Source organism: Hemiscyllium ocellatum, chromosome 18 (genome assembly GCF_020745735.1).
Source record: "Hemiscyllium ocellatum isolate sHemOce1 chromosome 18, sHemOce1.pat.X.cur, whole genome shotgun sequence".
NCBI classification, from domain to species: domain Eukaryota; kingdom Metazoa; phylum Chordata; class Chondrichthyes; order Orectolobiformes; family Hemiscylliidae; genus Hemiscyllium; species Hemiscyllium ocellatum.
This window is the reverse complement of record NC_083418.1, coordinates 45994518-46021583: the sequence shown is the minus strand read 5'-3', so window position 1 is coordinate 46021583 and position 27066 is coordinate 45994518. Positions and strand designations below refer to the sequence as shown.

At 40.0% G+C, this 27066-nt stretch overlaps 1 protein-coding gene across 1 annotated transcript; it reads left to right on the top strand.

Moving 5' to 3' along the window:
* Positions 1-1263: 1263 nt before the first annotated feature.
* On the top strand, positions 1264-26687 carry LOC132824209 (vitamin D 25-hydroxylase). Its single transcript, XM_060838512.1, has 5 exons — positions 1264-1616; positions 8821-8962; positions 20932-21564; positions 22253-22582; positions 26512-26687. Exons 1-5 carry the CDS (start codon positions 1377-1379, stop codon positions 26685-26687), a joined length of 1521 nt encoding a protein of 506 aa, XP_060694495.1. The 5' UTR covers positions 1264-1376.
* The last annotated feature ends 379 nt before the right edge of the window (positions 26688-27066 follow it).

The following is a 27066-nucleotide window of genomic DNA, read 5'->3' as shown; positions in this document are numbered from 1 at the left end:
AGCGGGGTGTTTTAGTCTTCCTTCTGGACCCTTTCCATAGCCACCATAATGAAATGGTCAATGAAAGTTTACTCCCATTCCAAATAGCCTTTTACACTTTTCAATCCACAAAGGAATCATGTCTTTTGAAAGGCATCCTCCTGAACTAAACCACTTACAGAATCAGGGCAAGTGTTTGATTCAAAAATCACACAATCTATTTTATGGGGTGAAGTTGTATTTGCAGAATTATATTTACAGATACATTCTATTTTGCACAAGAATCTATAGGCAGTCAATCCATGTGACATTTTATAAATTCCTATTTTGGGAACAGAACCAGTCTGACTCACGGTTGGAATATATACAGACCCTAATCTCCCACCTTTAACCCATTGTCTGAGCTGAGATGTCACCTTTTTTTTTATAAAACTTAAGTTTTCTCGGGAATGCGACTTGGAAGAAGGTTTGGGATCAAAACCTGCAACCATTCTGAAAGATGGAAGACTTAACAGCAATCTAAGTTTGTTCAATATACGGCATCAGTTGTACAACACCATGATCATATGCTGTAAACTTTGTGTCCTGTGATCCTACTGCTCTAGCTACGAGACCAAGGAACACTGCTCCGAAAGCTAGTACTTCTAAATAAACCTAATTTGGAGATGCCAGTGTCGGACTGGGGTGGACAAATTTAAAAATCACACATCAGGTTACACTCCAACAGGTTTATTTGGAAGCACAAGCTTTTTGTGCGCTGCTCCTTTAGTTGGCTGTGGAGAATAAGATTGTAGGACAGAATTTATAGCAAAAGTTTACAGTTTATAACAAAAATTATAGTTTATAGCAAAAGATTACATCACACTGTAAACTTTTGCTATAAATTCTCTGTCTTACGATCTCCACAAACACCTGATGAAAGAGCAGCGCTCCGAAAACTAGTGCCTCCAAATAAACCTGTTGTGTGATTTTTAACTGTAATTTAAACGGGATAATGGTGTTGAACAAGTTAAACCAGAGAAAGAGGGAGCGTGTAACTCTCTGGATGACATTTTTTTTTAATTAAAAAAAATGTTCAAACTTCAAGACGCTCTTCCACTTTGAGATGTGCCCCCGGAATGAGTCGATGCCCTGCCTGGGTTCCTGGACTGATGATGGGACAACAACACGTCCTGAGCACGCCGTCCCCATGAGAGCTGCTGCTGCTGCTGCTGGAATCCGCCTGGCCAGGAGCACAGGGACCGCCACAGAGTCCGGACACACCACTCACAACCGGAGTGACATCGCCGTCAGCCAGTCACTGCCCTGGATCAATCCAATCACCGGGTGGGACTGGCGACAGGCCGGACACATGGAGCTCATTCCAGTGAGCGGCAAGGACCGAGAGTGTGTGAGCAATGTCGGCGCACGCAGCGCGGCCACTCGTTGGGTTGACCTCCTTTTCGAAACTGTGCGCGGCCCTGGGCACTTTGTTGTTTTTTCTGTTGAGTCTCCTGTTGGTCCGGCAGCTCCTGAAACAGAGGAGACCTCGAGGGTTCCCACCGGGTCCCACCGCTCTCCCTCTCATAGGCAACCTCCTGTCACTCATCAATGAGCCACACGTCCTCTTGAAGAAACAGAGTGAAATTCATGGACAGGTACTGACTTAAAACTTATTTATTAAAACAAATCGATATTCGATTACAATCAGGGCCGTATCATCAAAATTAGTTGCAAACACCTGTAATCTTGGATTTGAGTTAATGCTGGTTCTTTAGTGGATCTATCATGGATTTTAGCTGTTGTTGTGAATGGTAAAGTATGGAAAAAGAACACATGGACTTTGTACTGTGTGTGTTCGGCTGGTATTGTGATCACCAAGTGCAGAGCATCTGGATATTTCATTACTGTTCAAGGAAGAGAGAAACTTCGTCAGTTAGTTATAACCTGCATTTCTCTCGTACCTTTCCGAAAAAGGTCAAAATTTGAGCAAAGGAAGAGATATTAGGAAGTTGACCAAGAATTTGAATAAAATTGTAAGTGTTAAGGAGGTTCTAAAAAGAAAGTAAAAGGATGTGGAAAGCAAAGAGGTTGGGACAGGTACTCTGCAGCACAGCGTCTGAAGGCAAAGCTAAAGGAAGAAGATAAAGAGGACTCCAGAACCCAGGAACAGAGTTCCCAGTTTGATCGAAAGGATAATCGGAACTGGAGGGTGAGCACTGGAAATGAGGTGCAATGTAGAATAGAATTCTCTGTGAGCCACTGAACACAAGGATAATGGATGAACCAAAGTTTATGGAGGATTGGCAGTGATCCAGGAGGGAGTTGTAATGAGTTGACAGAGGCCATTGGAAGCCTGACAGTGATGGGAGGGAAGCAGGAAATGACTGTAGCTGAAAACTTCATGCAGCTTAAAGACTTTTACTGGTCCCATTCACGAACTATAAGTTACCTACTGTGGGAGTATTGATTGGTCCCATAATCCATTTAAAATGTCAATTTATATTTTCTCCCATGTTGTGCGTTGCTGAGCTCATCAGACCAAACAGAGCCATTCCGAGCATCTAGTGTTGCTTCGGCATTCATGATGGAGAGTGGAGTGTGACACCATGATTACGATCTCACTTGAAAACATTCCATTTTAAAATCCTTTTGTACAATGTGGGCATCACTGGCAATTGTTTTGCCCATCACTAATTGCCCTTGAACTGAACGGCCTGCCAAACCATTTCAAAGGGTAATAAAGAGACAGGCATATTGTTGTTTGATCTTTATGGGTAGCTTCAGAGTCCAGAATTGTACAAACCCTTCACTCCAACTCGTCCATACTGACCAGACATCCTAAACTAATCTAGTTCCACTTGCCAGCACTTGACCCATATCCCTCTAAACACTTGCTATTCATATACCTATCCAGATGCACTTTAAATGTTGCAATTGTATCAGCCTCTACCACTTCCTCTCTAGCACCTCATTCCATACACGTACCATGCTCTGTTGTGAAAAAGTGCTGTTTAGGTCCCTTTTAATTCTTTCCTGTCTCAGCTTAAACCTATGCCCTCTAGTTTTTGGACTTGTCCTAGCCGGGAAAAGACCTTGCTATTTACCGTTTCCAGGCCCCTTGTGATTTTATAAATCTCAACAAGGTTACCCCTTAGCCTCTGATTGCTCCAGGACAAACAGCCCCAGCCTCTTCAGCCTCTCCCTGTAGCTCAAATCCTCCAACCCTGGCAACACTCTTGTACATCTTTTCTGAACTCTTTCAATGTTCATAACATCCTTCCTACAGGAGGGAGACCACAATATTCCAAAAGTGGCCTAACCAATGTCCTATAACCTCAAGAAATTTCACTCCCTCAATTTCCACCTAGTTTGGGACCACCAGAAGTTGCATATCTGTGCTAGTTATCTAGGGAGATGCCAAGCCTCATTCATTCAGTGACAATCATGTGTCCTGCAGCTGTTTTCTCGTCCATTCAGACTCATACGTCTGGAAGAAGAAGGATAGTCACTGAAGACTGAGCTGCTGATTCCTTTGAAGAAAAATATCGATGAGCTAGTGGAGGGATACAAAAGGTGCCACACAACCACCAGATCATTGAAGAAGTCTTCTGTGTTTGCTCAAGATGCAGTTTAAGGACTTGGACAAATTTGGAGGCATTCTTCACTGTCATTAATCTGCTCGATCTTTCACAATATCACAGTGCAGAGAGGAATGGAGCTACAACAAGAGGGAGCTGCACATAAACTGGCATCCTCCTCATCTGAAGAGAGACCAGATTTCACATGACTTCACATGAATATACATCTAGTACCCAAAGAAGCCCACAACAGGCTCAACCAGGCACACCATTTAATACATGTGTCTGGATCTATCTGAGAGTGCCATGGGAAATGAATGTGCCCAGATTACCTACTAAACTTTGAAATGGATCTGAGCTGTAGAGTCGCTGAACACCTGAACACCTAGGACTGAATCATACAGCTTCTAATGAACAAGTGTGACTGCATTGCCAGAGGCTAAAAGCTCCTCATCTCCCTCTCTTTTATCCTTACAGGAGAAACAGATCTGTAATGTCCATGAGTGGCCCAATGCAAGAAGATAAGTTCCAAAACTGTGTGTCAGCACCAACAAGATGAGAGGAAGCCATGGACCTTGCTAGCATTGCTAACCACGAGGAATATCCATGGTGACATGGAGAGTATGAGCTGGAAGCATACATTACATGGTGCAGTGTGCTCCAAACTGTCCAATAGCACCTTGTCTGATGGTGTGCCAAACAAAATTATATGAGGAAGCCTCAGTTCTGCAGAGCATTCTGCCCTCCAAGGCTAGTTCTCATGTTCTCTTCTTATGTCTTCCACGGTCTCAGCATCCAAGTACGGTGATCAATCCCAGCACCGTTATTGGCCCAAGCACATCCAGAGCAGACATCAGCAGAGGCACCATCACATCTAACATGTGCATCCCATACCAGGGCAGATATAGTCACCTCAGTGTGGTTAGCTAAAATGGCATTTGGTGAAGAGCACAGGAGATCCCTGTAACTGAGGCAGAACCTTTTGAAGATGAAGTATAGACATGACTGTGCTCAGCTGAGTGAAGACAGAGGGTCTCAAGAGTGATGGGAAAGGGGACTCCACTTAGACTAACAACAGCAGATTTACTCTCACATGTGGAATTGCTCTGAGACAGTGCAATTGGAGACATGTTTGGAGAATGGAGGAGATATCCAGCTCATGAGTGTGACCATGCCTCAGGTCATGTTGTTACCAACATGCTAGCTTTTTAATTGCACTATCTGCTGAATTCAAATTTCACCATCTGCCACGGCAGGATTCAAACCTTTATCCCTCGAACACTGGCCTGGTTTCTGGATTACTAGCTGAGTGACAATACCACTATGTTACTACCTCCCAATTGCATGTTACACTTTTTGACATGAACTGGTGGAGGGATGTCTGCAGGGATACCACTTAATCTCCAGCTGGTATACCTTTCTAGCTGTCTTGCGATGCCATCATCAGCAGCAGCTTCCTTAGCCCCTCTGACAAAGGAGCATCTATGGAGCAGGGTATAGTGAAAGAGGCTACCTGCTATGGGCACTTACCAGATGCATTTCAGCATCAGACAGAGACGAGTGAATAGGCTGCCTCCATCCTGAGCAAAGCCACTGGAGGGGCACCATGTAAAAGTGGCCAGCCACAGAGGCCACTGCATTGTAAAGTACCATTGGGATGTCTTCTACTTGTAACTGTGCATTGTTTTGTTTATGAAAACCATGTCAATATTGATGAATGAAGCCAGATCTGTGAATATTGTTTCATCGTGGTGGGGAAACATTGCTGCAAACATTAGTGGTGAGAGCTTCCAATGCAACCCAAAGTGAGTTTCAGATTGTTGTTTCTTCTCCTGCGTCAGACGATCTCACTGAAAAACAGCCTGAATCAGAGGCTCCCTGGCATTAATGACAACCAGACAAGACCCTCAAACTCCATTCTGCGCCCAGCCACCACCTCCTCCACGCACCCCATTCTCCATTTCTTGCTGTGCAGCTGAGGCACCTCCAGAGTCAATATGTGTCCTGAAAAATTTATGAAGCAATGCACTTACTGTAGCTTTTATTTTGACATAAATTCCTGTACAGTACAATATTTAGGAATGCATGTAGATTGCAAACCTCAAATAGTGACAGCAGGGTTACCTGCTGTCATAAAATATTGTTCTATTGCAGGAGGTATTGATCTCAAAGATACCTAGCCCAGTGGACTCCAGACAACTATTGACTCTGTCCCCTTTTATAAGATGCCAAAGAGAGTTAGTATCGTAATTACTCACCCAGAGTGAAGTATATTCTCAGGTCTGTGCCAAGGTGGCTTGGAATCAATACCTCAGCTACCTTGAATGAAAAGAAGTAGATGTTGGATCTTTCATAATTAGATTATACCAAACAGCCATTCATCAATATGTTGGTGATATTAGTAATGACAAAGATACTTTAATTCAATAAATTTATTCATATTGATAAGATACAGCATAAAATTATACTGCACAGAGGGAGATCATTCTGCCCAGGGTTTCTATGTCAGCTGCTACTCCACAGCTCTTTCCCTGCATTCCTTTAAACATTTCCCTTCAAGTATTTATCTCATTCTCTTTTGGATGTAACCATTGGATCTACATCCAACACTCTTTCAGGTAGACATCCCAAATCACAATAACTCGGTCTTAAAATAAATGTCCTCTTGTCACCTCTGGTTCTTTTGCCAGTCATCTTAAGCTTGTATCCTTTGGCTAACAACCTGTCAGCTGCTGGAAATGGTATTTTACTTCTCCTTATTCATTTTCTCAAAACTAGGCATTTTTCGGACTATTTCTATCAAGTCTATTCTTAGCTTTGTTTGTGTTAAGAACAACAAGTCCAGTGTCTTCAGTTTTTCCAAATAACTGACGTTTCTCATCCCCTGGTCAGTGTAATAAATCGCATGTACCTAAGGACTTGGCACCCTTCTTAAAATTTAATGCCCAAAAGCAAACTCATTACTGCTGATAAGATCTAATCTGTTTTATAAAGACTTAGCATAGCCTGTTTGCTTTTGCATTCTATTTCTCTGCTAATGAACTCTAGGATCCTATATGGATTCTTCCAGCAGCCTATAGATATGTTCTGTCACCTAAAAAGATAGATAAATGTAAATGTATCTCTTCATTTATTCCTGCACATACTTTATATTTTTAATCTGTATACAGGTTAATTTAATATGCAATATATTTTATACATATATCATAATTTCTAAATTGCATTAGCTTTTGTACATGTTTTATATATATATATATATTATGCACAATATATACATCAAAAAGTGGTAGTTAGAATAGTGACCACTGAGAAACACCATTTTATATATATATTCCTGCCTTCCAGTCTGAAAAACAACCATCTACCATCACTATTCTCTATCAGTCCTTTAGGCAATTTTGTATCTATGTTCTAAATTTTTCAACAAGTCTAGTCATTGTCAATTCGAGAATGATGGGAACTCAGGGTCATGCATTTCTGTCACGGATCTACATGTGACTCAACAGGTGATGCTCAACTTGCATATCTTTATGTATCCAGTTAAAGTCTGGAACATACGTGTGGTGCCACTGCCATTTGTGGTGCACCCCAGTAAGAACAGCATTCAATGAATGTTGAAGATCTCTGAGATATCAATAATTGTGGGTGGAATTTCAGTTGGAACCTATGTGAAATAAGTTGGAGTTGAAGGCAGTTGCTGAGGAAGAGGATGTGGCTTGCCAAACAAATTTTGGTAGATACAAGAATGAAAACAGGAAGGTATGAGGATGAACAAATGCCCCAGACAATGGTCCATGCAATAGTCTGAAAAATGCCTAGTTTTGAGAAAACAAATAAAGAGAAGTAAAGTACCATTTCCAGTAGCTGACGGGTTGTTAGCCAAAGGATACAAGTTTAAGGTAACAGGCAAAAGAATCCCAATATCAATTTTCTGGATGAAAATGAAGCAAAGGAAGTACATTTCCATAGGGATTCTCTGCCTGTGCTATTTTCAGTAGTTTTTATGGTTTTTCCAACGTCACTGCAGATGAGTGGGTGACATCCTGTTGAAAGTCACCACCAGTCTCCTTAAACTCTGCAATGTTTTCACTGTTGACCATAAGCAAACCTCCTTCACCTTTTAGTGACATTATCCCAATGTTGTCTCTTTGCAGCTAATATGTCAACAGGAACCTTTATATTGCCCTTCATGCCTTCCTCAAAATTCTATTGTAATTTCTTTTAATCACAATTTCTGAAATTTTCCTACACAAATGTTGAATTTGTTTTTTCTTATTAACACTTAAAGCATGTATTTGTTATATTCTCAAATTTGTTTTTACCTTTTTATTCCATGTAATTTCAGATAGACTTTGGGATTCAGCATGTTATAGCTGTTAAAATAAGCTTTTGTTTGCATCTAAATGTACAACTCATGACTTGGAAAAGCTGAGTGCCCCAAATGGTAGTGTATAGTTTTGGACTCTTATTTTATGAGGAAGGATGTTCTGGCAATGGCGAGAGTACAACACAGACATATCAGATTAATTCCTGAATTCCTAAGTATTAAGTGAGATCTGGATTGGTTCAATTGGTTTATATTTACTTGAGTTGAGGAGAATAAGGAGGGATCTCATAGAGTCATATTCTAAGGGGTAGGCCGTTTAGGACTGAGATGAGGAGAAATTTCTTCACCCAGAGAATGGTGAGGCTGTGACAGTCACTGCTAAAGAAAGCAGTTGAGGTCACAACATTGAATGTTTTAAAGAAGGACTAGACATTATTCTTTGGGCTAAAGGGATCAAAGGGTATGGGGAGAAAGTGGAAAGAGGGTACTGAAAAGGATGATCATCCATGATCTGATTGAATGCTGGAGCAGGCTTGAAGGGTCGAATGGCCTACTCCTGGTCCTGTTTTCTATGTTCCTATATTTGTTCGCCAGTTTTGCATTCCCTTGCCTTGATGAGTTATAAATTATGACAAAGTATAAGGTGCAAGCCAGGAAGTTAATAAAATAAGTTGCAAAGTCAAACCTTCATAGATTCTAAGTCTGTTATCTTACTAGTGTGATGTTATTTGGATGTACTGGCCTTCCCACTACTGAGCAAAAGTATAAAATATTTGATATGTTTATGGAATATCTTAGTACCATTATTAACTACTAGTTTATATATGTCAGGTGTGCCCACATGACTCCCATTTAAATTTCAAATTACACCGTTATTTCACATGTACAGGGGATGAAAGTGGAATGGTTTAAACGTTTAATTTACTTTATAAATGTCACTTTCTTATTTACCAGATTTACAGCCTTGATCTTGGTGGCATATCAACTATTATTGTGAATGGGTATGATGCAATCAAAGAATGTCTTGTTCGGCAGAGTGATATTTTTGCGGACAGACCATCGCTACCTCTCTTCAAAAAGCTGACAAACATGGGAGGTAACCTAATATGTTAAATATCATTCATCATAAAGTTATACTTGGCCATATCTTTTGTATCCCAATTTCTTTTCAATTGCTTTTAAATCTGTCGATGGGATCTGTATGTTGAAAATGTATGACAAAAGTAAAGCAGGAAAGAATGCACATGCATAATGTTGCAAATATCAAGTTAATCATCGCAGATTTTAGAATATAACTTTTATTTTAGGAATTAACATTGAACTTTAGAAAATGGGTCTATCTGGTTGTGAACCTAGTAAAAACAATTCTGATGCAAGTGCAATTCAAATACATCTGGAATTATTTCACTTAAATAGTAGCCTGTGTTTGTCTTGAATGGTCAAAGGTGCTGGTGAAATACTTGAACAAGGAATAATTCATTTCTAAACTGACAGTAGAGGAAGAGAATCTGGAGCGAGGGCAATTACATCCATTAGCAATATAGATTATGCATATGAGTTACAGAATCAAAGAGTTGTTAAAAATAGAATGATTTGTTTGCATTTCTGATTGAATCATGTCAAGACACACCATGTCATCGTGGACATGCTATCTGTGCATTTGTTAATATAATTTTGTGATGATCATGCAGCTGGAAGATTTTCTCTAACTTGCAGGCTATGGAAGAAATCTATAGTGATCTTCACAGAGCGTGTGGAATAAAGCAGCTTGCAAACAGCTGAACAGCAGCTGCAGGATCAGGCTGGGGAAAAGCTGTCTATGTATGTCCAAAGGCATGGAGTTGAAGATACCAAGAGTCTTTAAAGAAAATTGGAGGATTGCTTAGCTAGAATTTAGTGGAAGGATCTATGTGAAATGTCTACTTTGAGGAATAGCTAGAATAATCAAGACAATTGAAGCATATTCTGGAGCACTGTAGCGTGCCTTTGGTAGATCTCAGGAGAAATAAAACAATCTTCAATATTTCATAAGACAAGGGAAATTACAGGGGGTGAGTGATGGGTGAAAAATAGCATTCAGTGTGCAGCATGTTTTTATAAGCTCCAGTGTTAAGCTCTTGTGCTGGCTTTAATTTCTATTTGATTTAAATAAAGTTTGCTTTTATTTAAAATGTGAAATATTGTGATATTGTGCTGTCAGGTAATTACTGGATGTTTGGATTTTTTCAAAATTTAATGGTGCCTGACAGGTACAATGGCCAAGAAAATGTTGAGAGAAAATGATTTTGTCAGCTGCAGGTAGTATCGCACTTTATAGTGAAGCCCAGCCGTGAGAAAAATTGAATGCACAGTAATCCCAGTGGAAAATCCATTACAACATTTTATTTAAAAAAGTAAATCAGTCAGCAAATTTTTAAAAAAAGAGTCTGTTATCAGCATTATATGGTGGACATCACAACGTTGATGGGTGGCATCTTCGCAGTTTCTGAATGACGTGGGTAATGGGAGTCAATTGAGAAAAAAAATGTGATCAACAGGAATGAAATTCTCAACATCAAGAAACAAGAAAAAAGTTTCAATCTGCCATGTTTTAAATGAAGAGTACAGACAGGGGAGGGAAGCCTACTTGCAATTACTTGCATGTCAGTAGTATACCCCCCCCGCCCCCGCCCCCACCCCCACCCCAAGACCTTGCCAGATAGAAAATAGACAGTGACAATTTGGGAAAGAATGTCAGAGCAGGCATCTTGTGATAACAGCTTAGTGCTGACTCCTTCGGGCTTCCATCTTGGCCAGCATTCTCAATATCTTAGGGTATACCCATGGGAACCAACTATGCACAGAATATCATCCACAGAGGTTAGCATCGGATCCATATACCAGCCTCACTGCATCATTGAGGCACATCAAACAGACTTACAATATAGTTGTGTGCTTCAGCGCTACACTTTGGAGCACACCAGCATCTTCCATTGTGATGCTGTTACCAGGACGCTGTGTGTGCAGGAAACAGGCAGCTATCTCATACATTTGACCAGGGTGCACCTCAAGGGTTCACACTTGCTCGCTTTGCACTTACTTGGATGTTCACAGCATCTCTTTTTTGCTTTATCTGTATGAGCTTTGTCCCCTCAGCTAGAGCTTACAGCCTCCCAGGACTCCGGACTTGCCTGGTTACTTAGGCCAGGTACAAAGCTAGCCAATTTGTCATGGTTACCAGCTGTGATCAGTCAAGGAGTGCACAGGTTGCTGTTGTGTCAATATCGTAGCTGCAACATGTGCCAGCAGTTTATATGGCAAACACTGAATGTGCTTCAACTAAATGGCCATGTCTCAAGTCTGAAGAGAATAAATCACTGAGTTCAGTGAGACAGTAAGTCAAGAGCAGTCCAGGGGCTTGGACATGGTGAGTCAGCTACCTTTTTTAAAATCATTCACAGGATGTGGGCACTACTGACTGAGTCAGTGTTTCTTGCCCCTCCCTGGTGGCCTTGAGAAGGTTGTGGTGAGCTGCCTCCTTGTTTTAGTAGCTGATGTCAGGGAATTAATGTCTTTTCAGTCTGACGTGTGGGCCATGGTTAGTCCTACCAGTTCTGTGCCATGGGTCCAGGGATTCACAGGAGGTCAGTCGGGAGCCGCAGAGTTCAGGTAGCTGCTAGGTCACCTGCCATTCATGGCTGTCCATCCAGATCACAGGCGATCCCGACCATGTCATAGGCCACTACAGATTGATCATTGTCACCTCTGTGTAGCAGAAATAATTACAGGCGACCAGAAAACTATCACTTTTGGGCCACAGTTTGAAAGACAGTCTGAGATCTTGACTGTGTTAAGACACACTGCTGAATTCCTCTCACCTCGAACTGTAACTATTTGACAAGCTGTATGATGCAATGTCCCCCTTCCCTGGTGATGTAGGTTGAGTTGGTGGGTACAAACTTTCAGTCATCCTACCACACTTACAATTTTCAACAGCAATTGCATGGCATGGCCTGTGCTGCCTACATCAGAATAATAACTTCCTCTATGTCAAAGGTCCATATAGAAGCATTCCATGGCTCTCTTTGTCAGAGTCCTCCATGCCCCACTGTATCAAGGACAATTTTAAACTGTTGTTTGTGTGTAATGTGAATATTGCCTGCTCACATTACTAAGGACCTGTTCTGTTTCTGATGTTCCCCACACAGGTTCATTGGAAATGTGACTAATGGATGGAGTCACAGCAGGGGTTATCGTTGTTGTGCTACAATCATTGTAAATTTGTTCCTGCTCAAAAGGCATGCAGTCCCTGACTGTTCCTAGAAGCAACACTTCAGCCAGTTTTTTTTTCTCTTTGCTTTTGCCGTTGTTGAATAAACGTGAATATTTTCAATTGTTTGAAGGCTTTCCAGTGTGTAATGATCCCACACTAAATGATAAGATGATACTATGCTGCAGTGGGCATTAGGGAAAGAGTAGACAGGCTTCCAAGATGAATTAGGCTAGACACAGTCAACCTGGGTCAAATGGGTCTTGCAAATCAATATATTAATGAACATCCTCTTCTATTGTAAGGAAGTGTCAGCTGTGACACCTACTGCCCTCTGAAGCTTTTCTTTCATTTGCCACCACCTGCACAGGGAAGGACAGCTCCTAGCTGGCAGCACTGAACCGGTGCATGACTGGTCTTTTGAAAATGGTGGAAGTAGTGGGAGCTTTGGAAGATGCCATTAGTAGTGAGCTCTTCCGCCATTGCTGAGATGAAGCTATCATGACTGGGCCACCATATGGTTGTGTTGAATGCAGAGAATAGCATGAGAAAAGTCACTCATGGTTACAGAGAGAAACTTGCTATGGAGCTCCCCAAAATTGCCAATTAGCTGATTTCTCTCAAAATTCAACCTAAACGCCTCTTTGCGCGTTCCCTGGTCCAATATGGGTGTGCTGCAGACTCAGCAGTATAGAAGTTGCATGTAGAAAAACTTATCATTTGATCCAATATGCACACCCCTCAAACACACTTTGTGCTCAAAAAGATTCCTCAATAATATATTATTTTCAAATATAATTTTTCCAGTCTACATTTTGCTTGTTACTGGAAGAATCTTTCAGAAAGTCTTCCTTTGTAAGAATAAATGTAGAGGAAAACTGAGATTAAATACACAGTAAGGGGAAATTCTTTTGAATTTAGTCCCCTCTGCTGGTACATCCTCAGAATTGCCATGGTATGCACCATTTGCAGTGAGGACATTTACATAAACTGATTGGGTGTACAGCATACAATTGTAAAATTTGTAGATGACCCAAAACTGGGAAGAATCAAGTAATATACCGGTGAGGATTGAGAATCAGTTAACAGTGCGAAAGTAAATAAGGCAGATACAAATTAGATGCAATGGGAATCAGTGATTAGATCCCAGCCATTCACGTATGTATCAATGATTTGGACGAGCAAGTTAAATGTAATATTTCCAAGGCTGCTGACAACACAAAACAAGATGATATTGTGAGTTTGAGGAGGATGCAAAGAGTCTTCACAATGATCGAGACAAGTTGAGTGTGTGGGCAAATGCATGATAGATGCACTGTAACATGGGAAAAATGTGAAGTTGTCCATTTTGGTATTTAAATAGAATCTTACAATCATATAGGGTAGACGACGACCTTCAGCCCATTCAGTCTGCACTGGCAAAACTACTCTCAATATACAGCAGACCAACTTTCCCACACTTGGCCTATAACCCTGAACATTGCAACATTTCATGTGCTCATACAGGTGCATATTGTGAGGTTCCCACCTCAACTAACCCCTAAGCAGTACATTCCAGATTTTCATCATCCTGCGAGTGAAAACTGTTTTCCACAAATCCTCTCTGAAACCCCGGTCTTTCACCTTAAAACTATGGTCTCTCCTTAATGTCCTTTCAATGAGCAAAAACAGCTGCTTTCCATCCATCCTGTCCATGCCTCTCATAATCTTACACACTCAATCAGATCCCCTCACAGCCTGCTCTACTGCAAAGAAGGAACTCTGGCCTCTCCAGCCTGTCTTCACAGTTAAACTGCTCCATCCCAGGCAACATGCTGGTGAATCTCCTGTGCACTCCCTCCAGTGCAATTACTTTCTTTCTATAGTGCGGTGACCAGAACTGCACACAATATACCAGCTGTGGCTTTGCCAAAGTCCTGTACAGCTCCAACATAACCTCCCTGTCGTGACTGATAAAGGCAAGTGTCCCGTATGCCTTCCTAAAAACCCTATCAACCTATCTTGCTGCTTCAAGAATCTGCGGACAAACAAGGACTGTCTGTTTCTTTTGAGCTTCTAATACCCTACCATTTATGAAGTACTCTTTGTCTTATTCCTTCTTGCAAAATGCATCACCTCACACATCTGCCAATGATCTGTCCATCTGACCAATCTATATTTTACTGTAATCTAAGACATTGTTCATCACTGTCAACCATCTGGCCAATCTTTGTGTCATCTGCAAACTTACTTATCATTCCCCCACTCCCTATATTTTCTTTTCTATTATTTATAAACTACACAAACAATAAAGGGCACAGCACTAATCCCTGTGGTACATCACTGGACACCAACTCCCAGTCACAAAAGTAGTCTTCTACCACCATACTGTCTTCTGCCATGAAGCCAAATTTGAACTCAACTTGCCAAGTTTCCATGGATCCCAAGTGCTTTAAGATTCTTTATCAGAAAGGCTTTATCAATGACTTTGCTGAAATTCAGATAAACAATATCAGCTGGCGCTAACCTCTTTCTGCACCTGGTCACCTCCTCAAAACTTTCCATCAAATTTGTAGAAATGACCTCTAACAAAGTCATGCTGACTGTCTAAGACCAAACCTTGCCTCTCCAAGTGAAGATTAATTATCTCCTTCCAAACTTTCTTCAACAGTTTCCCTACAACTGATGTGAGACTTTCTGTAATTTCCTGATTTATCTCTAAAGTCCTTCTTGAACAGTGGAACCATATTAGCTGTCCTTCAGTTCTATAGCACCTCCCTATAGCTAGACAGGAATTAAAATTTGGATCAGAGTCCGTGTCATTTCCTCCCTTATTTCCCATAGCAGCCTGGGATACAACTCATCTGGAAATGGGGATTTTCTCACTTCTTAGCCTGACAAAGCCTCCAATAACTTTTCACTCCCTATGTCAATCTGCTCAAGAATCTCAGAATCCTTCTTCCCAAATTCTGAATCAACATCCTCCTTTTCTAAAGTAAACACAGATATTCACAGATACTCAGTTAACACTGAACCAATGACTTCTAGCTCCATGCACAAATTTCCCCTTTTATCCCTAATGAGCCGTTTCCCAGGTTATTCTCTTCCTCTGGATATACTTGGGGATTCTCTCTGATCTTACCGGTCAGTGTTTTGTCCTGCCTCCTCTTTCCTTGCCTAGTTGCTTTCTTATATTCCCTCCTGCACTTTCTAAACGCTACTCTGCTGATTTGCTCCTTTTGTACCTATAAAAAGACGTTCTTTTCCTTTTTATCCAGTATTGAATATTTCTGGATATCAAGGGTTCTCGGGACTAGTTGCTTCTCCATTTCACCATAAAAGGAACATGTTTTTTTTAGATGCTATTGACACATACAGAGAAAATTCACCAGACTGATTCAAAGTATTGTAGGATTGTCATATAAGGAGAGATTGGTTCGACTGGGTCTGTATTCACTAGAGTTTAGAAGATTGAGAGGGGATCTCATTGAAATGTATTAAACTCTGACAGGGTTGGACAAGCTGAATACAGGAGTGGCTTTACCCCTGACCAGGGGTCCTGACAAATGTTCACCTTTCCAGGAAAAGGGTAGGCCATTTCAGACATTCCACTCAGAGGCTAGTGAACCTGTGGAACTCTGCCGCACAGAAGCTTATGGAGATCGAGTCACTGACTATATTTTGAAAATAAATAGATGGATTTCTAAAGGCTAAAGGTGTCAGGTGGTATTGAAGGAAAGCAGGGTTGCATTGAGATAGAGAATCAGCCATGGTCATGTTGAATGGTGAAAAGGCCTCAATTGGTGCTCCCCTGCTCCTACTTTGTATACTTCTATAATTAACCATTGACAGAGAACTAAACATCTTGCTTGTTGGGAAATTAGGTTGCAGCTGTGCCTTTATTCCAAAACCAGCGGATCAGGTCTAACCTCTGCCACATCCAATCATGAATGGTGGTAGACAATTAAACAACTCAATGGAGGAGGAGTTCTCCAAATATCCCCATTCTCAAAATATCAGTGCAAAAGATAAGACTGGAGCATTCACAGCAATCCTCTATCAATATTGCCAGATAGGCCTCCTCCAATTATGCCAATACTGCAGATACCAGTCTCGAGCCAATTGAACATGCTGCACATCAAATAATACATGAAGATATTAGACACAGCAAAGACTACGGACCCTGGCCACATTCAGGCAATAGTACTGAAGACTTTTGCTCCAGAAGTTGCTGCTCCCACGCCAAGCTGTTCCAGTACTGTTATAATACTAGCATTTACACGACGTGAAAAATTGCCCAGGTATGTTCTATACATGAAAACCAGGAGAAATCCAACCAGCCAATTATCATCCCCTCAGCCTACTCTCGATTTCAGTAAAATGATGGAAGGTGTCATTAATAGTGCTAAGCAGCACCTGCTTAGCAATAACCTGCTCTTCAAGGCTGCATCTGACTGATCTGCCCTAACCAAACTGGAATCAATTGAAATTGGTTTGAATTCTCCATTGATTGGAGTCATATCTGGCACACAGGATGATGGTTGTAATTGTTGGATGTCAATCATCTCAGCTCCCTGACATCTCTGGTAGAAGTTCCTCAGGGTAGTATCTTACGCCAAACCATCTTCAGTTGCTTCACCAATGACCTTCCCTTCATCATAAGGTCAGAATGGGGATGTTTGCCAATGATTGCATAAAGCTCAGTACCATTTGAAACTCATCGGATACTGAAGCAGTCCATGTATACAGGTTTGGGCTGACAATTGGCAAGCAACATTCGCATTGCACTAGTGCCAAGCAATGACCATTTCACAAAAAAGAATGTCTAACTATCACCATTTAACATTCAATTGTGTTACTGTTTATTAAACAACATCCTGGGGGATTGACCAAAAACTGAACTGGACCTGCTACATAAGCACAGTCTTCCTCAGGCCTGTGTATAAGTCAGGAGTGCCTTGTAAATAGTGCACAGGCTTCAAGGAGATAGGAGGTATTCCCTACTTGCCTGGATGAATGCAGCCACAACAACACTCAAGAAGCTCAACATATCCAGGGCAAAGCAGCCTGCTTGATTGGTACCATATCTACAAATGACCATTTGCAAGGTGCATTGCAGAAATTCACTGACGCTCCTTAGACAGCACCTTCCAAATCCATGATCACTCTCATCAAGAAGGTTAAGGACAGCAGAGAAATGGGAACACCACTACCTACAAGCCACACACCATTTTGACTTGAAAATATTTTTCTTGGAAATATAGCTCCTCAGTGTCTCCTGGTCAAAAGCTGGAAGTTCCTCCCTAACAGTACTGTGGATCCACCTACACAAAACGGACTGAAGTGCTTCAAAAATGTAGCTCTACACCATTTCTCAAGGGAATCTAGTGATGGGCAATAATTGCCAGCTATACCCAAGACTCGTGAATGAATAAAACAAAATCCCCAGCCTGAAAGATGATCGAACAAAAGCATTATAAATTATTTCAAGGCTCGACAAGGTGGATGTTTCCTCTGGCTGGGGAATTTAGAACCAGTCTCGGAATATGAAAAGTTCATTTAGGCTTGAGATGAGAAGATAGTTTTTCACTCAGAACTTCTCGAATCTTTAGTATTCTCTATACCAGAAAGCAGTGGTGTTCAGTAACTGTTTATATTTAAGGCAGAGATTGATAGATATTTGGTTACTGAGAGAATTAAGGGCTTTTGGAACAGTGAGGAAGGTGAGTTTGGGGTATAAGATTATCCAAGATCTTACTAAATGGTGGAAGGCTCCTCATGTTCTTAATTTCTAGATAATTTATGACTTACTGCAGGTAGGTAACTGAGGCCATTTTACAATCAGGCCACAAATTCAGAACCATCTGGTAACATGTTATAGCATTTTGAGGTGTATATCTTTCTCCATCTTCATTATTTTTAACTCCATAGCCTTTCTTTAAACAATTTCCAAGAAAGCTGTTGCAGAAACTTTTAAAAAATAAATTTGCAGATGTAGTTGATTTTACTATTCAGTTATAAATTGTTCAATTGTGTTAAGTGTTGAGTTCGCTTCAGCAAGTTTTCCAAAGATCATATGAAGATAAATTACTAACAAAGCTTCATCACAAAGAATTTTAACTTTGATTTTTTTTCAGAAATTTTCCTTAATTTCTGTGAATTAGAACTATAGATGTTCTTTCAGAATTATCCTATTTTTGCTGTAAAAAATGTTTTCAAGCACTGAGGTGCCTTAAAGGTGAAGAAATACAGTATTCTAATGTTTTGTACAAATGGAGGGAAATCTGTTTTCTTGTGCTGTTTCCTTCTCCTTTGCTGTGATTTCTCACACAATGAAGGATCCATCCCTTTTTCATTCTTTGGTGACATCTTTTTCCCATTTTATACAGAATAAAATGCTGACTTCTTAAGTAAATATTTTTACTTGAACATTGAAAGAACTTGGTTTTCCCCTTTAAAACAAATTTGAATAAACTCTTCTTCTGTCTTCAATTTTCCATGTGATTGGCCAAGTTAAACTGCTGTTTTCCCAATTTGTACAATGAAGTTACTTTTTTTAGAACAACGAATTTCCTAATTCTTAAAACAATTATAAAAATTCTCATTTGCTTAATGTAGCATGTTAGTCTTCCTTTCAGCTTCTCAGCCTAGAATTTTCCTTTTAAAAATAAAATATTTCACCCTTTCTTTAAGGCACTTAACTCGTACAGGTTGTCTGATATTGACAACTGTCACTGAAACTCTGCTTTGTCATCACAAGATTTTTTCAACATTTTTCAAGAATTCTAATTGATTTGAGCTTTTATAGACAGGCTTACAACATTCTTAATGCTGGCTATTGCTCTGACAGAAGCTGACAGGCTCTGATTGCTATCAGGCTACTGAATATTTAAAGGTACATTCTCAGACTTCTGGCTTAATATTTTTCTTCTTCTTGGATAGCTGTATTTTTGCAAAACTGAAGATTCCTCAGTCTGTCATCGCTAGCTTATTTTACTTGACGGTGGTGCCTGCACTGCTACCATCTCATGTATTTTAACTAAATGAAATCTTAGATGCCCACAACAATCACAATCACCATTGTATATGCGTGGGTTTCTTCTAAAACTATCTGGATTTCTTGGATATAGTCACTGCTACAAAACATCCTTCCTGGTATTAGCCCACTATAAAGATAGCATGTGGGGAGTGTTGCCCACGCAATATCTCCAGCAGAAGATCTCCTCAATCTTATCAAATGATAAAAATGTTTATTACATATTACCTAATAGTTCAGAAAATAGTGTCTAAAGTATATGATGGTCCTTTGTGAGACACAGGCTTTAAATTAAAAGTAAGTTCACATGACAGCTACGGAAACATTCTCACACTGCATTGGTTACAAGCATAGAACTCGAACAATGCTGAAGAGCTCATCACAGGAACGGATTTTTATATCCCGATTTGCAGAACATCTCCCTTTCACCCTTTCAGGTCCAAACTTCCTCACAAAACAAAGGAGAAAGTGAGGTCTGCAGATGCTGGAGATCAGAGCTGAAAATGTGTTGCTGGAAAAGCGCAGCAGGTCAGGCAACATCCAAGGAACAGGAGAATCGACGTTTCGGGCATAAGCCCTTCTCCTGTTGATAAGAAGAAGGGCTTATGCCCGAAACGTTGAATCTCCTGTTCCTTGGATGCTGACTGACTTGCTGCGCTTTTCCAGCAACACATTTTCAGCAAAACAAAGAGAAGGCCAAGATCAATCATTTGCTTGAGATTACTAGCATTGTCAATGTTTCAGACTTGCCTTTTGCTAGTCTACTTCAGTTTTGAGGATCAGATGTTTGTGGAGCCTGCTCCTGTTGCTTGTTTATTGTTCATTACTCTTCATGACTGGGATATGGCAAAACTCCTGAGCTTTGCTCTGATCCACAGGTTGTGGAATAATTTAGTTGTTTGTAACATGCTATTTCTGCTGTTCATCATGTATCTAGCCCTATGTTATTAGTTTTCCCAGGTTAGTACTTCATTTTTAGATACGCTTGGTGTTCCTTCTGACAATTTGCCATACATAATCAATGAAAGAGAGTTGATTCCCTTGCTTTATGGTAATACTAGTGAGGGATATGCTGGGCCATCATAAAAATTCTTCCATTGTTGCTGCCGTACAGTGGCTTATGGATGGCCAATTCTGCGTTGTTAGAACTTGTCTGGATTAATTCCATTTACATATTGGTGGTACCACACAATACAATAGAGAATGTCTCTATGTGAAAATGAAAATTTGTTTCTATAACTATTCCTATTAATGTAGTTATGGACAGATGCAGCTGTGATGGGTAGATGGATGAGGACAAGGTCATTATGACATTATGTGATATTCATCCCACCTTTGGCAAGGTCTCTCTGGCAAATGGGTGAGTGGTGATGCCAGCAAACTACTCTTGGTGATGGATGCTTCAGCCCCTCAGCTAGAGAACACTCTCAGCCCTTCTACCCTTTATACTTCTTCCAATTATATTCAACATGAAGGGATACGGTCTCAGCAGTTGAGGGAGACAGTACATGATAACCAGCAGCATATATCCTTGTTTATGTCTAACCTGAAACTATGAAACCATTTTCGATCCAGAGTCAATTGCAAAGCCACTTAGGGCTACTTTCTCCTGCCTGAATATCATTATGCCACTAGCTGGGGGATTTATCCAACCAGTGGGATTGTTAATTAGAAAATAAGTGGTCCACGATGATCAATTTTGTCACTTGAGACCAATTCTAATCTTCATAACTTAGTCAACTTAATGGCATTGATACGACTACGGTATTGCATTTTTAAAAATGAAAACTTTTGTTCCTAGGGCTGTTGAACTCCAAATATGGTCGTGGTTGGACTGATCATCGTAAGATTGCTGTCAACTGCTTTCGCTGTTTTGGACCAGGTCAAAAGGACTTTGAAAGCAAAATTTCTGAGGAATGTATGTTTTTTTTAGATGCTATTGACACATACAAAGGAAAGCCTTTTGATGCCAAGTGGCTTGTAACTAATGCAGTTTCCAACATCACAAACCTAATCATTTTTGGAGAGCGTTTCACATATGATGATAAAGAGTATCAGCACATGATTGAGATATTTAGTGAAAATATCGAACTGGCAGCCAGTGTATGGGCATTTTTATATAATGCTTTCCCTTGGATTGGGATCCTGCCTTTTGGAAAACATAAGCGTTTATTTAAAAATGCAGCAGAGGTGTATGACTTTCTACAAAAGATTATACAGCGGTTTTCACAAAACAGAACATCACAGAAACCCCGGCATCTGATTGATTCATATTTGGATGAACTGGAAAATAACATGAATGATTCTGGATCTTCCCTATCAACAGAAAACTTAATTTTTACAGTTGGGGAACTTATTATAGCTGGAACTGAGACTACAACTAATGCACTTAGATGGGCCATCTTGTACATGGCACTGTATCCAAATATTCAGGGTGAGTAAACAGCAATAGAATTGGACTGTAATTTCACAGATAGTATGAGAGGATGGAATATTTAATTTACAATTCTTATTGTGAAATTCAACCACCCTCATTCTCACTTGGATCCTTGTGGGAAAACTTTAATCAAATGTAATTTGAAATGATTAAAGATCACTGTTCATTTGAATTCATTGGTAATGTACAGTTATTATTACTAAACAAAACTTGTCATGCAGTTCTACTAAAAAAAAACTATTTTCAGTGCTGATGCCTTGTTATAGATTGAAAGACAAATTATTTTTGCCGATGAATTACAAAAAAACTCATTGTAAATGACTGTAAATGCATATTTATTCATGTGATCAGCGGTGAATTCCTGAGATCCCACACCATTTTTATCATTTCTGATAGTTTTTTAAAAACTAACATGATACCTACAGTTAAAATTCATTTATTTAAAGTAATATTACATAATGGGTGAGTTGGAGAGAGTAGTTCAATGTAAGTTAAACAATGGAGAAAATTCAAGGTTAAACCTTGAAGATTTTATCACTTGAACACCTTAATCAGATTAGTATTTTCTTATCAATTCCCACTTAACCGCAGTAATTTATATAATAGCTCTAAAGTGCTCTCATGATAAGTGTACTTTCTGAAATCAAAGAAAGATATCATAAGAGTGTTATTTCTGCCTTTTCAGAAAAGGTACATCAAGAAATTGACAGTATAATGGGAAAAAATCAAATACCCTCTCTGGAACACAAGCCACAGATGCCATACACAGAGGCAGTTCTTCATGAAATTCTTCGATTTTGCAACATTGCTCCACTTGGTATTTTTCGTGCAACTGCCAAGAACACCATAGTTCGAGGTTATTCCATTCCAAAGGGAACCACAGTTATAACAAATCTTTACTCTGTACATTTTGATGAGAAATATTGGAGCACTCCTCATGTATTTTGCCCCGAGAGATTTCTGGATAGCAACAAACAATTTGTGAAGAAGGAAGCATTTGTTCCGTTTTCTATTGGTAAGTAATGCAAACATGATGCATTTGGATAAGAAACTGATGCAAGCGAATTAGAAAATATTCCTCTGCCTAACAGTTCCAAACAGATCCTAGCAGTTTTTGATTAGTGAAAGTGAGAGAGAGAAACAATCCCACGACCAATGCATCTCAGCTGCAGTCCTGCCATATCCAGTTGTGAATGACAGGGGCAGCACAGTGGCCCAGGGAGCAGCACAGTGCCTCACAGCACCAGGGACCCAGATTAGATTCCACCCTTGGGCAATTGTCTGTGTGGAGTTTGCACATTCGCCCTGTGTCTGCGTGGGTTTCCTCTGGTTTCTTCCCACAGTCCAAAGATGTGCAGGTTAGGTGGATTGGCCATGCTAAATTGCCCATACTGTGCAGGCTAGGTGGATCAGCCATGGGAAATGCAGGGTTGCAGGGATAGGTTAGGGGGTGAGTCTGGGTAAGACGTGCTTCAGAGGGTTGGTGTGGACTCAATGTGCCGAATGGCCTGATTCAACAGTGTAAGGATTATTTTTTTTAAATTGAACATCTCACTGGAGAAGCAGACTCTACAAATATCCCCATCCTCAATGATAAAAGAAGCTGGCACATCAGTACAAACGATCACAGCAATCTTCAGCCAGAAGTTCTGATCGGATGATCCATTCTAATCAGCGTCACAGACACCATTCTTCAGCCAATCTGATTCACTCCACATGATATCAAGAAACCATTGGAGGCACAGGATACTACAAACACTATGGCACCTCACAACATTCCAGTAATAGTACTAAAGACTTGTGTTCCAGAAATTGCTGCTCCCCTAGCCAAATTCTTCTAGTACAATTACAACACAGGTATAAGACCATTCGGCCCATCGAGTCCACTCCGCCATTCAATCATGGCTGATGGGCATTTCAACTCCACTTAACCGCATTCTCCCCGTAGCCCTTAATTCCTTGTAACATCAAGAATTTATCAATCTCTGTCTTGAAGACATTTAGCATCCCAGTCTCCACTGCATTCTGCGGCAATGGATTCCACAAGCCCACCACTCTCTGGATGAAGAAATGTCTCTGCATTTCTGTTCTGAATTTACCCCTCTAATTCTAAGGCTGTGTCCACAGGTCTTAGTCTCCTCGCCTAACGGAAACAATTTCCTAGCGTCCACCCTTTCCAAGCCATGTATTATCTTGTAAGTTTCGGTTAGATCTCCCCTTAATCTTCTAAACTCCAATGAATATAATCTCAGGATCCTCAACCGTTCTTGTATGTTAGACCTACCATTCCAGGGATCATCCGTGTGAATCTCCAGTGAACACACTCCAGTGCAAGTATGTCCTTCCTGAGGTGTGGGGACCAAAACTGGACACAGTACTCCAAATGGGGCCTAACCAGAGCTTTATAAAGTCTTAGTAGCACAATGGTGTTTTTATATTCCAACCCTCTTGAGATAAATGACAACATTGCATTCACTTTCTCAATCACGGACTCAACCTGCATGCTTACCTTTAGAGAATCCTTGACTAGCACTCCCAGATCCCTTTGTACTTTGGCTTTACAAATTTTCTCACCATTTAGAAAGTAGTCCATGCTTGTATTCTTTTTTCCAAAGTGCAAGACCTCGCATTTGCTCACATTGTATCTACTGGACAATGTGGGTACACAAAAATCTACACAAAAAGCAGGACAAGTCTAACCTGGCCAATGAATGCCCCATCAGTCTACTCTCTATCATATAAACACAGAGGATACAAGAGCAGGTCAGAGGCTAGGAATACCGCAGCTTGTTAACTCACCTCTTGACTCTCCAAAATCTACCCACATCGACAAAGTACAAGTCAGGAGTATGATAAATACTCCCCACTTGCCTGGATGGGTGCAGCTCCAACAACACTCAAGAAGCTTGACACCATCCAAGACAAAGCAGTCTCTTGAATGGCACCACATCGACAAGCATCCACTACCTCTTCCACCAATGCTCAGTAGCAGCAGTGTATACTATCTACAAGATGCACTGTAGAAATTCACTAGCGATCCTTCGCACCTTCCAAACCTGTGAACCACTTCTATCTAGAAGGACAAGGGCAGCAAATACATGGAAACACCTCCAACTGTAAGTTTCACTCCAAGCCACTCACCGTCCTGACTTGGAAGTATATCGCAATTCCTTCACTGCCAGTGGATCAAAATCCTGGGGAATTCCCTCCTGAAGGGCATTGTGGTCAAGAGCAAATGGATTGCAGTGATTCAAGAAGGCAATTCACCATCATATTTTCAAGAACCACTAGCACAGGTAAAAAGTGCCGGTGAAAAAGTCCCACTGGTGAAAGAAAGAAAAAGTTAAATATTTTATGAAATGCTTTCAAAAATACAGTGCTGCTTTAATAGTGGTATTGCACTAAGACTGCAGTTGTCATGGAAAAGGACTTGTAAAACTCAGTTGGAAAAAAATTAAAATGTGCTTTTAGGGAACTCTGCAAATGGTTGAATAGAAGAATAAACCCCCATACAGACTAGAATATCTCAGATCAGAAATTAACTGGGGTACAACTGCAACAAAGAGAAAATTCATCCAAAGTTCCTGTTTCTGAAAACTGTATATTGGGTGCTGTAGCAGAGTAGATGAATGAAGATTTCCAGTGAGAACTATAAGAAGCCTGACTTTTACTTTTGAAACAGTTTGCAAGCAGAGATTGTACATTAGAAGTAGAACTATATCACCATTCCGTTACTGCCATTAGGTCAAAATTCCCATCCTCGCAACACTGTGAGGGTCCCAGCACTTCAAGCTTTTCAACAGTTTCAGAAAGCAACTCACTCGCCCTTTTTACAAGGCAGTTCAGGATGAGCAATAAATACTGTCTGACCAATGACACTCACATCCTGCGAACAGATTTAAAAAAAATGTATTTGCACATTTACTAGAGCATTACTTGCTATCGTGGAATCATGTCCCATTTGGAATGAGAGACTTTAAAAACCAAGCAAAGCAATTTAGCTTTTTAAAGAACCTTCAGTTCTTGCAGAATTCCCAGATTTGGACTTGAATGGTATTGTCATGGCATTCCAAAGTCCTAAATCCATAATGAATGTGTCCAAAAGTGGAATTTATAAACACTTGGCCAATGAGCTGTCTGTTAGATTTGTATTTTCCTATTACTGTATATGGAAATTTTTTTTATGGCCAGTTGCTATCAACAAGATATCCAACCAACATTGCTCCACTTGGGGTATATGAAATGTGTAGGTACAGACCAAAAAAAAACTGCACATCTCCTGAACCAAAGTAGCCAGATTGAAGAATTGTCAATGAGCAGTGCATATTTGAATCATGCAATGTAAGTTAGAATAATGAATTCAGTGTCAAAAATCCAATATCAGAAATGGGATACAAATATTAAATTGAGATTGAAAGAAGACAAAAGAGTTTCTTTAATAATCACTAACAATAACTAAAAGCTGTAAGATTGTGAATTCATACCTGTAAAAGCTCTCAGTGCTTTTTTTCGGCATTAATTAAGATTTATCATACCAGTGAAAGGATACTTAGACTGTAATGGCGTAACCTCATCTTTTGTGGCAAATTTTGTGTACAAGTATGGTAAAAAAAAAGGAATTTCATTTCTATTTATTTCATGCACCTTTTTAAGATGCACTTACAGACAGGAACTTGTGGATTTGCACACTTATTGTACAGCTCCGGACGTTGATGTCTAATTTGCACATAATAAATGATGAGCACAGTTAACCTTCCTGTTATTTTTACAAGCCCTATCTCATGCATTGTGTGCAATTTTTTGTAAGCTTGGTAACAGCTTTAGAGTGAACAGTTTAGGACTGATAACATTCAATGCTTTGAGCAGGAAGAAGAGTTATTTTAAAAAAGTACAGTTTTTTTTCATGAATTTTGAGTAACTAGTTAACAATTCTATGTTTCGCAGGACGAAGGAATTGTCTTGGAGAAAAGCTTGCAAGAATGGAGCTATTTCTGTTTTTTACCATGTTATTACAAAGATTTCATCTTCATTTTCCACCAGGAACAATTCCAAATCTGAAACCTAAAATGGGAATGACATTACAGCCTTATCCATATCTTATCTCAGTTGAAAGACGCTAAAATAAAGGGAATGTTACCTCCAATTAAAATAAGAAAAAGCAATCCAGAATTCAAAATGTTTGTTGTAATGAATTCTCTTCCATATTTCTAAATCTCTACTTTAATCTTGTGATCTAAAACATTCTGAATGCAGATAATGTGAAATACCCAAAAGTTTAAAATCACAGAGTGCAAAAGGTCATATGGCAGAGTGTTTCTGGGTCAGCACTTTAAAACCATGATCCATTTTATCCATTCCTCTACTTTTCCCTGTAGTCCTGCTAATTTCTCCTTTTTAGTGTCTATATACAATTCTAGTTTGAAAGTTCCTATTGAATTTCCTACCATCAACTTCTCAGGCAGTACATTCCAGATCTTACTACTTGCTGACCAAAAAATA

Excerpts from the sequence above, each read along its gene's own strand:
- LOC132824209 (XM_060838512.1), top strand. The coding sequence starts at position 1,377 with ATGTCGGCGCACGCAGCGCGGCCACTCGTTGGGTTGACCTCCTTTTCG. Across the intron at positions 8,963-20,931 it reads AAAGCTGACAAACATGGGAG|GGCTGTTGAACTCCAAATAT; the intron begins GTAACCTAATAT and ends TTTTGTTCCTAG. Across the intron at positions 22,583-26,511 it reads ATTTGTTCCGTTTTCTATTG|GACGAAGGAATTGTCTTGGA; the intron begins GTAAGTAATGCA and ends TATGTTTCGCAG.